The 13,230-nt window shown below is 41.9% G+C and overlaps 1 protein-coding gene across 1 annotated transcript; it reads right to left on the reverse strand.

The window, feature by feature from the left end:
• Nucleotides 1-2,487: 2,487 nt before the first annotated feature.
• On the reverse strand, nucleotides 2,488-9,607 carry LOC113711265 (uncharacterized). Its single transcript, XM_072062681.1, has 2 exons — nucleotides 6,244-9,607; nucleotides 2,488-5,867 (listed from the first exon to the last, which is right to left on the reverse strand). Exons 1-2 carry the CDS (start codon nucleotides 9,605-9,607, stop codon nucleotides 2,488-2,490), a joined length of 6,744 nt encoding a protein of 2,247 aa, XP_071918782.1.
• Between the last annotated feature and the right edge of the window lie 3,623 nt (nucleotides 9,608-13,230).

A 13,230-nucleotide genomic window follows, 5' to 3' on the forward strand; every position in this document is an offset into this window, starting at 1 on the left:
TCTTTTTCTTTTTCCTTTTTCAAGAAATTCCATGATAAAAACTTAAAAATAAAAATAAAACTAGAAACTAAAAACTAAAAAGCGAATAAAACTAACACTATACAAATAAAAAACTAAAAATAGAAACTAAAAATAATAATAAAAAAAACATGAAATTACACCAAAAATTTGGTGTCTACAGTTTGCCCCTCTTTGTCTGAGTTTTTTGAAAAAACTTGAGACAAAGAAGTAGACACCAAATACTTACCTGTCTCTTCTATCTGCTTCTGAAAATAAAACAAACGAGTCAACTTTCGGCTGAAATTATTGGACAAAATGATGCAATAACATTGCAGAAAATATGACCGAATTCATGTAGAGTTGCCTACGTATCCCATAACGGGAATCAGGTCAAACGTAGTTCGGATGCAAGTGCATTGACTATATTTGATCTTTGCAAAGTAGAAGAAGTCAAACTCTCAGAACTTCTAAACATGAAATACAAAATGACTGACAGACTAACTATCAATCCAATGATCAAGCAGATGGTCAAAAGCGGTCAGTGGGATAAAACCCGAGCCTGCCGAGGTCGGAGGGATAAAACCCATGCCCAACGAAAAATAAAAGCGGTCAGTGGGATAAAACCCAAGCCTGCCGAGGTCGGAGGGATAAAACCCATGCCCAACGAAAAATAAAAGCGGTCAGTGGGATAAAACCCAAGCCTGCCGAGGTCGGAGGGATAAAACCCATGCCCAACGGAATATAAAAGCGGTCAGTGGGATAAAACCCAAGCCTGCCGAGGTCGGAGGGATAAAACCCATGCCCAACGAAAAATAAAAGCGGTCAGTGGGATAAAACCCAAGCCTGCCCGAGGTCGGAGGGATAAAACCCATGCCCAACGAAAAATAAAAGCGGTCAGTGGGATAAAACCCAAGCCTGCCGAGGTCGGAGGGATAAAACCCATGCCCAACGGAACATAAAAGCGGTCAGTGGGATAAAACCCAAGCCTGCCGAGGTCGGAGGGATAAAACCCATGCCCAACGGAACATAAAAGCGGTCAGTGGGATAAAACCCAAGCCTGCCGAGGTCGGAGGGATAAAACCCATGCCCAACGGAACATAAAAGCGGTCAGTTGATCTATTCATATAAACTCTCGTAGGCTTTTGAGAAAACAAATGGTAAACAACTCCCTCTAAAATTGCCCCAGTGTGATGCTTATCGGATTGTCCGACCTGCAAGAAAAGAAATAATGATAGATAATACCGCCATCATTCGATCAACCTCTCCTTCAAGAAAAGTGTAAACATGAGCATTTGGGCTTCTCGTTCGACGAAGTGAGCACTTCAACCCGGCCCTGCAAACCATGTCAAATTCTCATAATATGCAGACCCACGTATCATCTAGTATCTATTCTCTTCGATAAATCATAGGGATTGCCATTTGATAGAACAAAAGAGACAAATGCGATCATGCAACACATGAAAAACATTCTAGTTGCACATAATGAGGAAATATCTTAACAATATAAACACAATCCTCTACTTTTATTGCGCAAAAAAAAAAAAAAAAATCATTTCAAATAAGTAAACCTGTATACTCAAATTTCGTGTCTGATAAGTCAAAAACTTTGGCTTTCGAACCAAGTGCTACACTTGACCCTTTGGACATCATCTCTTCGGAGTTCCAATACTTGACAACAGAACCACAATGTGAGGAGAAATTCCAATGAACTAAGTCACCAGCTCTTCAAATCCAAACTTACTTTTCCTTATGAAACCCTACCTCAGCGCCCTTTCGGGTTTTCACTAAGGTTGCCCCCACCCATTATTCTCTTTTCCTGTGTTTCTTTTTCCCTTTTTTTTTTTTTTTTTTTTTTTTTTTTTTTTTTAGGTGCCCTTGCGGGTTTTCACCTAGCAAACCAATCTTGTCTATCGCCCATATCAATCTGGAGATGTGTTTTAAGAAATAATGGCATCAGTATAACAATTCTTCCCTTGCAAAATAGGCGAAGATGTTTTTGACATCATGTGCCACCTGATTAGAAATTGTCCTAAAAAGGCAGTATAAAGAACAGAAGTCAGGACTTTTAGGTTTTTGTAATGGGGTCTGGTGGGGGTGCTTAGAAAAGATTAAGGCTTGAAAGTGGATTTCAAGTGTGGTTTAAATGATCTGAGATCGCATTTTTCAAATTAACCTTACTAATAATTGCCCCAGTTATTCTCAATCGAGATCTTCTTCTTTTCATTTTTCTTTTCATTTTCCTTTATAGCTTTTCCTTTTGAATCCTCTCTTTTCTTTTCTCTTCTTTTCCTTTCTTTCTCATTCTTAGCTTTTTCGACTCAAACTTGCCCCAGTATGGGGTTTGCGATTCTCAGGGGATGCCAAACGAAATAATTTGCTCTGAAGGCTCAAAAGGGACAACTAGGGGTAGAATATTTGATTGGGAAGGAAGAAGGCCTGACTTTTAATCCGTTCCTTACATTAACCCTAAAAGGAAGATTTCATTTATCATATAAAGAATTTCTTACACATATCTGAATTGATTGGTTGAGGGAACACTTGCCCATCCATTTCTGCAAGAATGAGCGCTCCTCCGGGCAAAACTTTCTGGACAATAAAAGGGCCTTGCCAATTTGGTGCAAATTTCCCCTTAGCTTCCTCTTGTGCTGGCAAAATGTGTTTCAACACTTTATCTCCTTCTGTGAACACCCGTGGTCTGACCCTCTTATTGTAAGCACGGGCTACCCTTTTTTGATAGCATTGACCATGACAAATGGCATTTAACCTTTTCTCATCGATTAAAGACAACTGCTCGTGACGTTGTTGAATCCATTCAGCCTCCTCCAGTTTGGCCTCCATTAAAATACGCAAAGAAGGGATTTCGACTTCGGCTGGTAAAACCGCTTCCATTCCATACATGAGATTGTAGGGAGTCGTCCCAGTAGAAGTCCGAATAACAGTTCTATATGCCATTAACGCATAAGGGAGCTTTTCATGCCAATCACGGTGTCTCTCAATCATCTTACGGATTATTTTCTTCAAGTTCTTATTCGCAGCCTCTACTGCTCCATTCATTTGTGGCCTATAAATAGAGGAGTTTCGATGCTTGATTTTGAACTGTGCGCACAAACCATCCACCATGTCATTGTTGAGATTTTTGGCATTATCAGTGATTAATGTCTCCGGCACTCCGAAACGACAAATGATATTCTTTCTTAGAAAGTCTGTTACCACCTTCTTAGTCACATGTTTATAAGACTCAGCTTCGACCCACTTAGTAAAGTATTCAATTGCCACCAGAATAAACCGATGCCCATTTGAAGCGGGAGGGTCAATGGCTCCGATCACATCCATACCCCACATCGAACATGGCCAAGGAGCAGTTATACTGTGTAATTCTGTAGGGGGAGTGTGCGTAACATCTCCATGCAATTGACACTTGATGCATTTCCTAACAAAAACTATACAATCATGCTCCATAGTAAGCCAAAAATATCCAGTCCTCATGATCTTCTTTGCTAATAAATGGCCATTCATATGTGATCCACACACTCCACTATGTACTTCTTTCATCAGGTATTCCGCTTCATCTTCGTCAACACACCTCAGAAGGCCCAAATCCGACGTTCTTCTGTATACTACTTCTCCATTCAAGAAGAATTTAGATGATAATCTACGCAAGAAACTTTTGGCAGTCATATCAGCCCCAGATGGGTAGGATCCTGTTTTGAGAAATTCCTTGATATCATTGTACCAGGGACGGCCATCGGAAGACTTTTCCACAACTAGGCAGTGAGCAGGTTTCCCTTGTAGATGAATCTGGATGGGTTCAATTATTAACTCATCCGGATGTTGGATCATTGAAGATAAAGTGGCCAATGCATCGGCGAAGACATTTCTGACACGGGGAATATGCCGAAACTCCAAACTCCTAAATTTATTGGCTAACTCCAGTAAGTTGCAATGATAGGGCAAGATCTTTGAATCCCGAGTAATCCACTCCTTAAGAGTCTGATGTACAAGCAAATCTGAATCACTGAATACTAGTAAATCCTTAATCTCCATTTCTAATGCCATTTTTAACCCAAAAATGCAAGCTTCATATTCAGCCATGTTGTTAGTACAGGAAAATCGGAGTTTGGCCGAACCAGGGTAATGTTTTCCTTCAGGCGATACTAGAACAGCTCCAATACCGGCCCCGAAGGAATTTGATGCACCGTCAAAGAACAACCTCCACTCCGGGCATTGATCATTCATATCTTCTGCTATACCCACGAACAAGGCCTCCTCATCCGGAAAATAAGTGTGAAGTGGTTGATAGTCATCTTTCAGCGGATTTTCAGCTAAATGGTCGGCCACAGCCTGGCCTTTGATGGCCTTTTGAGTAGTGAAAATAATGTCAAATTCCGAAAGAATCATCTGCCATTTCGCCATACGTCCCGTCGGCATAGGCTTTCCCAACAAATATTTCAAAGGGTCGGAGCGGGAAATAAGGTAAGTAGTATGACTGAGCAAGTAATGTCTCAATTTTTGGACGGCCCAAGCTAGAGCACAGCAACTCCTCTCAAGAAAAGAATAGTTGGCCTCATACGCAGTGAACTTCTTACTAAGGTAATAGATAGCTTGCTCCCTCTTCCCCGATTCGTCATGTTGTCCCAATACACACCCCATAGCTTCGTCCAACACCGACAGATACATGATCAAAGGTCGCCCGGGTTTGGGTGGCACTAAAACCGGGGGGTGCAACAGGTAATCTTTAATTTTATCAAACGCTTGCTGGCATTCCTCATTCCATTGCAAGGACACATTTTTCTTTAATAATTTGAACAAAGGCTCACACGTATGGGTCAATTGGGCAATGAATCTCCCAATAAAATTAATCTTTCCTAAAAAACTCTTCACGTCTTTTTGCGTTCTTGGCACTGGCATCTCACGAATGGCCTTAATCTTTGCCGGATCTATCTCAATACCCTTCTTACTGACAATGAATCCCAATAACTTTCCGGCAGGGGCCCCAAATGCACACTTTGCAGGGTTTAGTTTTAAATCATATTTCCTCAATCTTTCAAATAACCTCCCCAAGTCAATCAAATGATCCTCCGTTCTCTCGGATTTGATAATGATATCGTCCACATAAACCTCCATCTCCTTATGAATCATATCATGAAAAAGGGTGGTCATAGTCCTTTGATAAGTAGCGCCTGCATTTTTTAGTCCAAACGGCATTACTCGGTAACAAAATGTCCCCCATGGCGTGATAAAAGCAGTTTTCTCCCTATCCTCCTCAGCCATTAAGATCTGGTGATATCCAGCAAAACAATCAGCAAATGATTCAATCTCATGCCCTGCAGTATTATCCAAAAGAATATGAATGTTCGGCAATGGAAAATCATCTTTCGGGCTGGCCTTGTTAAGATCCCTGTAATCGACACATACTCGCACTTCTCCACTTTTCTTCGGAACAGGTACAGGGTTTGAAAGCCAAATGGGATAATGAGACACCATAATAATTCTAGCATTGAGCTGTTTCTCGATTTGCTCCTTAATTTTGAGGCTCATGTCCGGCTTAAACTTGCGAGGTTTCTGCTTTACTGGTGGAAAACTTGGATCAGTCGGTAATCGGTGGACCACTATATCTGTTGAAATTCCTGGCATATCATCATAGGACCAGGCAAATACATCTTGAAACATGGTCAAGAACTCAATCATCTCTTTTCTCTGTTTCTTATTCAAATGAATGCTAACTTTTATCTCCTTAACTTCAGTCTCAGTGCCAATATTTACAGCTTCTGTTTCTTCTAAGTTCGGTTTGGATTTCTCCTCATATTGTTCAAAATCCTTTAATAAAGATTCAGATTCTTCCTCGTTATCGCTCTCGTCTTGAATTTCTGATTCCAAAATTTCAAATTCGTGAGAGATATCGAGATTACAATCATCAAATTCCAGAATAGTGATATCCAAAGGGTCAATGTGTCTTATTTCTGGCCATCTGAAAAAAAAATGAAATGAGTACAATAGGAAGTAAGTCAAATCCATTTGGGCCATAAACACTGTGCATTTCATTGAAATTCAAAGTAAAGGATAACATCATGACATGCTACTTAACAAGAAAATTAACGCAAGACTTGCATTGGAAAGCATTTGATTGAAAACTATTTACAAACTTGAAAGACAAAAGATAAGTAGTATAAACGATTTGTCTCATGTCGACCAAAGGCAATCCCCTAATTTACCGAAATTCCCTGCAGGAGGGAAGAGGATCACGGGTCCAGTTCTTCATTGCTTCAATAGGCACCTCTGGAAATCCTGGGTCCTCCAACGGCTCCCTTTCAGAAATAACCCCCACAAATAGCTCAGATAACCCAACCTCCACTTCCTCGATCGGGTCTACTTCAGATTTGATCACCTCTGATGGGTAAGGAAAAGTACAATACAATGGTGGGATATTCATGATAAGCTGCCTTCCTTCCTTCTCCGCCTTTTTACGATTCATCATTTCTTTTTTATCCCTGGCAGTAGGTTGAAACCCTAATCCGAAAGTATCCTTCTTTCCTTGAAGTTCTATTGGCTCCAAAACTCCCTGCAGGTTGCGCCCGAGGCCCTTGCCCATCTCATATCTTCCTCGAATCATCTCTTTAGCCATCATAACACTAGCTTCTGGCAGATTCATTTCCGCCACGGGCTTCTCCTTAGATATCCATCCTACGGAAACAATGTCAGCCACATGATGAGAAGAAAGCAGAGATGTTTTACTATCCTCCTCATTTGGTCCAGAGTTAACAATCATTGTGCAATCATCCTCTGCAAAAACTGTGATCAATTGATCATTCACCACAAACCTTAGCAACTGATGAAGTGAAGAGGGTATAGCGCCCGAGGTGTGAATCCAAGGCCGTCCAAGGAGAATGTTATAAACACTTGAAAAATTCATGACTTGGCACATGACCTGAAACTGGGCAGGTCCGATTTCGATCACTAAATCCACTTCCCCCATTGGTTCACTTTTTGCGCCATCAAATCCTCTCACCACAGTGGTTGACGGCCGCAATTTAGTCTCTTGAAATCCTAACTTAACCAAAGTATCCCAAGGGCAGATATTGAGAGCGGAGCCATTGTCTATCAGAACCTTTGGCAAGAGTTTCCCGTTACAGCGGACTGAGATATACAAAGCTTTGTTGTGTCCAATCCCCTCGGCAGTTAGATCTTCATCAGAAAAAGAAATCCGACTGGAAGCCAAAACATGTTCAACTACATTGGCGAATTTGTCAATTGGAATATTTTTAGGCACTTGAGCCTCAGTTAAGACCTTGACCAGGGCCTCTCGGTGAAGTTCCGAGGTTAAGAGCAGATTTAACATGGAAATTTGAGCGGGCATCTTGTTCAATTGCTCGACTACCTTATACTCACTCTTCTTTAACATCTTAAGGAAATTAAAAGCCTCTTCATCCGTCACTATGGGTTTCGTTGGTGTAGCACCTTCTTTTGCTTTTGAGGACTCATCAACTGCAGGCTCCCCTATGATTCTCCCTGATCTAGTGATGGCATCCACTTCCTTCTTAGGCACCTTCTTCTCTCCAATTAACAGTGTAGGTTCGCTATAATTCCACGGGACCTCTTGTAAATTAAGAACAGGAGTTTGCTCAGGCAATTCAAGTACCACGAGTTCCGAAGGCTCACATTCGAAGGGTATCATTTCCAAAATAAAAGGATCAGTATTCTCTTCAACTTTATAGGCTTCCTCCTCCAATATAAACGGTTCTCCAATGACCCCCATGATCTCGGCCTCGTCTACAATGTACTGTGTAGGGTCCTCAATCCCTTCCTCTATGGTGATAGTCCCCACAGTATCCTTGTGCTGAGGAAAAGGATTGTTGCTAACACTTGGCCCTTGTTCATCTTTCCTTTTCAGAATTATGTCTCCAGCATCAATCATATCTTGAATTTTATGCTTAAGTGCCCAGCAATTGGCCGTCGGATGTCCAGGGGATCCCGAATGATAAGCGCAAAACGATTGAGGATCATAACCAGGGGGAAATCCCCTGGGATAGGTCTTAGGGGGTACCGTACCAATCTTCCCAGCAGCTTTTAATTGCTCATATAACTGGTCAACAGGTCGACCTAGATTGGTAAAGGTTCGGTATGGAGTTGGATTTTGGGTGTCACGAGTTTGTTGGTACTGGTAACTTGGGTTAGGAGATGGAATAGGTCTTGGGTTAAAAGGAGGGCGAGGTCTAATTTGCAAGTTTGGTGGGGAAACATGAAATGGCGTCGATGGTGTGTTTGGATAATTTGGTCGAGGACGGGGGTGGTTGATAGTGGTATTGTAAACAGGGCGTGGGTGTGGTTGATATAAGTAACAAGGTGAGTAGGTGGGATTTTGTTGGTATCTAGGCCGAGAAGAAAAACCCTGGTCCCAGACAAAAGAGGCTTCCTCATCTTTCTTCTTAAATTGAGCCTTTTTACTACTGCCACTCTGACTCTGCATAGCTTCCAACTGTGACTTTAAAGCTGAAACATTAACAATCTTGCCTGCCCTTATAAACTCGTCATACTCTTCCAATTTGTTAACAATTTCAGCAAAGGAACACCCAGTCATACGGAAAATCTCTTCAAAGTAGGGTGGGTCATGAGCTTTAATAAACGTGCGAACAATCTCATTTTCAGTCATAGGCGGCTCCACTTTGGCGGCCAATTTCCTCCATCTCTTCGCATATGTCTTATGGTCCTCCGATGGCTTCCTCTTGGTCCCCTCCAATGTGGTCCTCGTCGGAGCGAGCTCACAATTATATTCATACTGCCTCACAAAAGCAGTCGATAAATCCATCCAAGATTTCATATCTTCAGGCTTCAAAGTGGAATACCAATCCAACGCGTCGCCTTCTAAACTCTCGGGAAATAAGCGTACTGGCAGATTCTCATCGTCTATTGGTCTTCCCAGCTTGTTTGCAAATATCCGAAGGTGGGTTTTGGGATTCCCCGTTCCGTCGTACTTGGTAAATTTGGGTGCTTTGAAACCCACCGGCAACTGCATATCCGGAAACAGGCACAGCTCGTTGTAGTCCAAACCTCCTTGTTTGCTCACACCTTGGCTTTTCCTTATAAACTCCTCGAACCGATCCAATCTCTTTAGTAAATTCTTGTCCACGGGCACGGACGACCCCCCAACTTCAGTTTTCCCTTGAACGGCGGTATCTAGGGTGAATGGTTCAGCGGTGGCGTAATAATGTGGTCCTTGTGGTTCGAAAGGCATGCTCACAGTAATGGGCGGATAATTCTGGGAAATTTGGACTTGAGGAGGATTAGTTTGGATGTGAGGTGCATATGTAGGTGGTGGGCCATGAGTGGGATAAGTAAAGGTTTCTTCGGGTGGATTCATAGCTTGTGAAGAAACCGAGATTTGAGCATATGGTAAGAGTATTGGTTCAGATTGGCCCGGGGGTAAGGGTGCATGTTGCTGCTCACCGCTAGCGCCACTAGCTACCAATTGATCGATTACATGCCGTTGGGCCATCATTTCAACACTTAGCTCATTAAACCGGTTGAGAACCTCGCTCAGCTGAGCTCCCAGATTTGCCAAATCAGTTGATGATGTTGCGGGCCTTTCAGATGATTCCGGATGGGTACTCATGTTTACACTTTCCCTCGAAGCTCGGCTACGCGATCGGGTGATAATGGGGCTTCTTCGGGTAGCTATATTTAAATATTACCTGGAGACGTAAGAAAACCCTTATTAGATGCCCTTCTTGATTGACTGTTGCCAAAAAAAGAAGAAAAAATAAAAGAAAAAAAAAACAGGAGTTAGTAAAAAATAAAATAATTCGGATGCATGTCCTATTTGGGAGCCCTTTTTGTGCCAAGGGTAGGCCTAGCATGATGCAAGCCTTCGGGGTAAATCCCATTTTTCAAACCTGTAAGTGAATATAAAAACAGGAATTCTCATTAATCATGGATAAGCTTAATCCTTCTTTACAATTTCATTGATGGTTCGACTGACCATTCTTACAAAGTCTTCATGTCTAGCTAGTTTAGTGTGTTGGGACTCCCTAGAACTCCCGATACTAAGTTTCCGAATTTCATCTTGGATTTGGCCAAATGCACTCAATGCCTTTTCCAAGTTCTCGGTCTTTGTGGCCTCTTTCTTCAATTGTGAGCGGGCGTCTTCCAATGCTTGATCGGCTACCATGATCTGCAACTGACGATTCTCCAACTCTTTCCTCAACTTTTCATTCTGCTCCTCAAGACTAAGGGAGACCAACGATGCCCTTTCTCTTCCTTGTTCCATTATTGATTTGATCCATTCGTTGTACTCTAAGACGACCTTAGGCTCTACTTTATTCACTTGGTCCAAATGCAGGTTGTCCAGACTACACAGATTCCCCCAAGCTTCCAGCACCATAGTCTGGCATTCGGTGACTGTATTGAGTTCGATGCTCCCCATCCTTTGTATGGTCGGCACTCGCTGCGGATACCCAAACTGTCTCATAACTCGTTGTGGCACATACACAATCAATCCACCGGTGCTTGCTAACGGGATAAAATCAAGTTGTGTTGTCCTGAAAGCTGGATCCCTTACTTTCGTCCAATCAAGAACCCATTGTATCTTATCCGAAGTCAAAGCATTGAATTCCTGAATAAACAAACTCGGAGACTCTATTCGATAGTATTTTCTAACCCTCTCTCGGTGCGACTCAATCCAATTTGCTGTTGGAAGGCATGATCCCAACGAATTCAGTGTTCTTTTTGACAGATGCTCCATCGCCCATATTTGAAGTACCAGGTTGGATGCATAGAAAAACCCTCTCTTCTTTCGGCACTCAGTAACAGCGGCGAAAATGTCAGCAATAATAACAGGTACTAAGGTAGGAGTTTTTCCTCTAATTCCCAAAAACACACTCTGAACCATGTTGACCGTTGAAAACGTAACTTTCCCATGCTTTTTCGGAAACAGGAGTAGATTGATCAGAGTTATCCCAAAAGCTAGTACTCGTTTCTCTTCCCACTGTTCTCTACTAACGAAAAAGTCCTCGTGGTGATGATCATAGGATTCCTTTTCCCCGAATCGCTTGTATAAGAACTCCAGCGGGCATGATCTTACGTCCGGGTGTTGACTCATGCTAAACTGTTTTAACCCTAAGAACTTACAAAATTGTTCTCTGGTGCCATTCATTGGGTATACCATAGGGTGACCTTTCCCAGGCACTTGTAACAATCCTTCTATCTCCTCCAGGGTTAGTGTTAATTCGCACTCTCCAAATCGGAAAACAGAGCTGTCTGGATCCCAGAACTCGAGCAAAGCTTGGACAATGGCTACATTCGGAGTTATATTCAAGAGACTAGGTAAATGTCCTATATACGGGAAAAGTCTGTTCACTTCATGTGCCATATTGTTCTTCCAATCTACTAGCTCACGAGGTATCTGATTGAGCATTCTACACGGAGCCATCTGGGGAAGAAATTCACTTTAGTACCTTACCTCGGGATTTTACCCTTTAGGTAATGCAGAAATAGTAAACGTGTAAGTCCCATTGGATTAAATATCCGAGACATGTGGCGGCTTATTCCTAAACACGGGATTCCCTACGTGGCATTCCCTTTCTATGGTTTATGCGTGATGCCAGTTATTTAAAGCAGTAAAATATGCAACAAATATGGCCTAAAGGGCATAAATAATGCATCGGGGGGAAAGAGGTCTAAAAATGAAATGTAGTTATTGAAAATTAAGTGTAATGACTGAAATTAACATGTGAGCTATCTAGCGGGTAAGTCACAAAAAGAGTGCCAAAGAGGCCTCTTATTGCTATGGCACATGAATGCAAGCCAAGAAAACACAAGAATAGTTAGTACAATTGATAGTACACGTAACATATTGGGAGCAATTAAGAAAGAAAAAAAAAATACAATAAAGCAAGTAAAAGGGGTGGAACCCCTTCCCTCGTGCCTAATGCGCTTAAAAAAGGTGAGGCCGACTCTACCCTAGGCGAGTCTAATATGGATGCATGAGGCTGGGGCTCACTAATGCAACTAGACTCGATAAGTCTCGGCTCCCAAGCCTTCAGACCTAAAGGCGAAGGGTCATCACTCCCAGGGCCTTTGATCGGTGGCTCGAGTGATCCCTTAGGTAGCGCTATGGGCGCAGAGCACACCAGCCGCCTACCCAAGGCGATCGATCCTAATCCTACAAGGCGGTGTGGGAAACGCCCACGAAAATAAAATAAAATGGGGATAACAATAAATAAACGTGCACGTATGAAGTGCTCCCTATTTTGAGGGAAGGGGTTGAGAACCACACAAGGCTCTAAAGGTGACACCCCCCCCAAATGCAATGCAAAGCGCGAAATCATACAAAAATAAATCATCCATCCATCCAAACAATCGTAGTCGAATGTGTGAGGAAGTGAGTTAATACGCGAAATGCAAAAATCCTAAAAAAAGGAAAAAATGCAATCCTAAACATCCAATGTGATAAATGAAAAGGTTAAAAGAAGAAAAAGGTTGATTAAATCATATTTGCTCGGACTCTCGAAAGTTCCCCAGTGGAGTCGCCAACTGTCGCGCCCCATTTTTTGATGAAATAAATAAAATAAAATGGTTTAAAAATGTATTTTGTGATTTGGAAAATGAATCGTGATTTAAAAGAAAAATGGGTCTAAATGGGGGTTTGAAAATGCGACGATTTGACCCAAAATTATAGTTTAAAAAGGGTTTTTTGAAAAAAATGGGAGTCGCCACTTGGTAATGAGTTAAGGTGTACCAAGTCACCTAAAAAATGTATCTTTAAAGAAAAATAGGGAAAAGTAGTGAGAAACCCTTTTTAAACGACTCCTAATCTACGTAAACCAATGAAAAAGGTTCGGGAGTCACATTTGACAAAGGGGAAGGCAAGGATAAAATCCAAGGCACCCCTTTGACCTAGCCAAGGCTAGTTGCGTGATTTAATCGAAGATTTTCTTGTTTTAACCAAAGAATTTATTACATTTGGATGTGCTACATGAATGCAAAACCCTAGACCTAGGGGTATTGGGGGAAATTTCTCTCCACAGGTTGAGTGGTGCCAATCACATTAATTGTGAAGCCCAATAACGATCCTTTGAAGAAGTCACGAATAATGCGAGTGGGATGTAAATGAATGGAATGCATGTATGCAATGTGAAGGCATGAGTTTGAAAAAGTAATAATAAAAAACAAAGATGCATAAGTGAAAAATGTGCACGTGAGTGGGCAAGGTATGGTATGCGCAATGGTAATATGAAG

The sequence above is a fragment of the Coffea arabica genome, chromosome 8c (genome assembly GCF_036785885.1).
Source record: "Coffea arabica cultivar ET-39 chromosome 8c, Coffea Arabica ET-39 HiFi, whole genome shotgun sequence".
In the NCBI taxonomy this organism is placed as follows: Eukaryota; Viridiplantae; Streptophyta; class Magnoliopsida; order Gentianales; family Rubiaceae; genus Coffea; species Coffea arabica.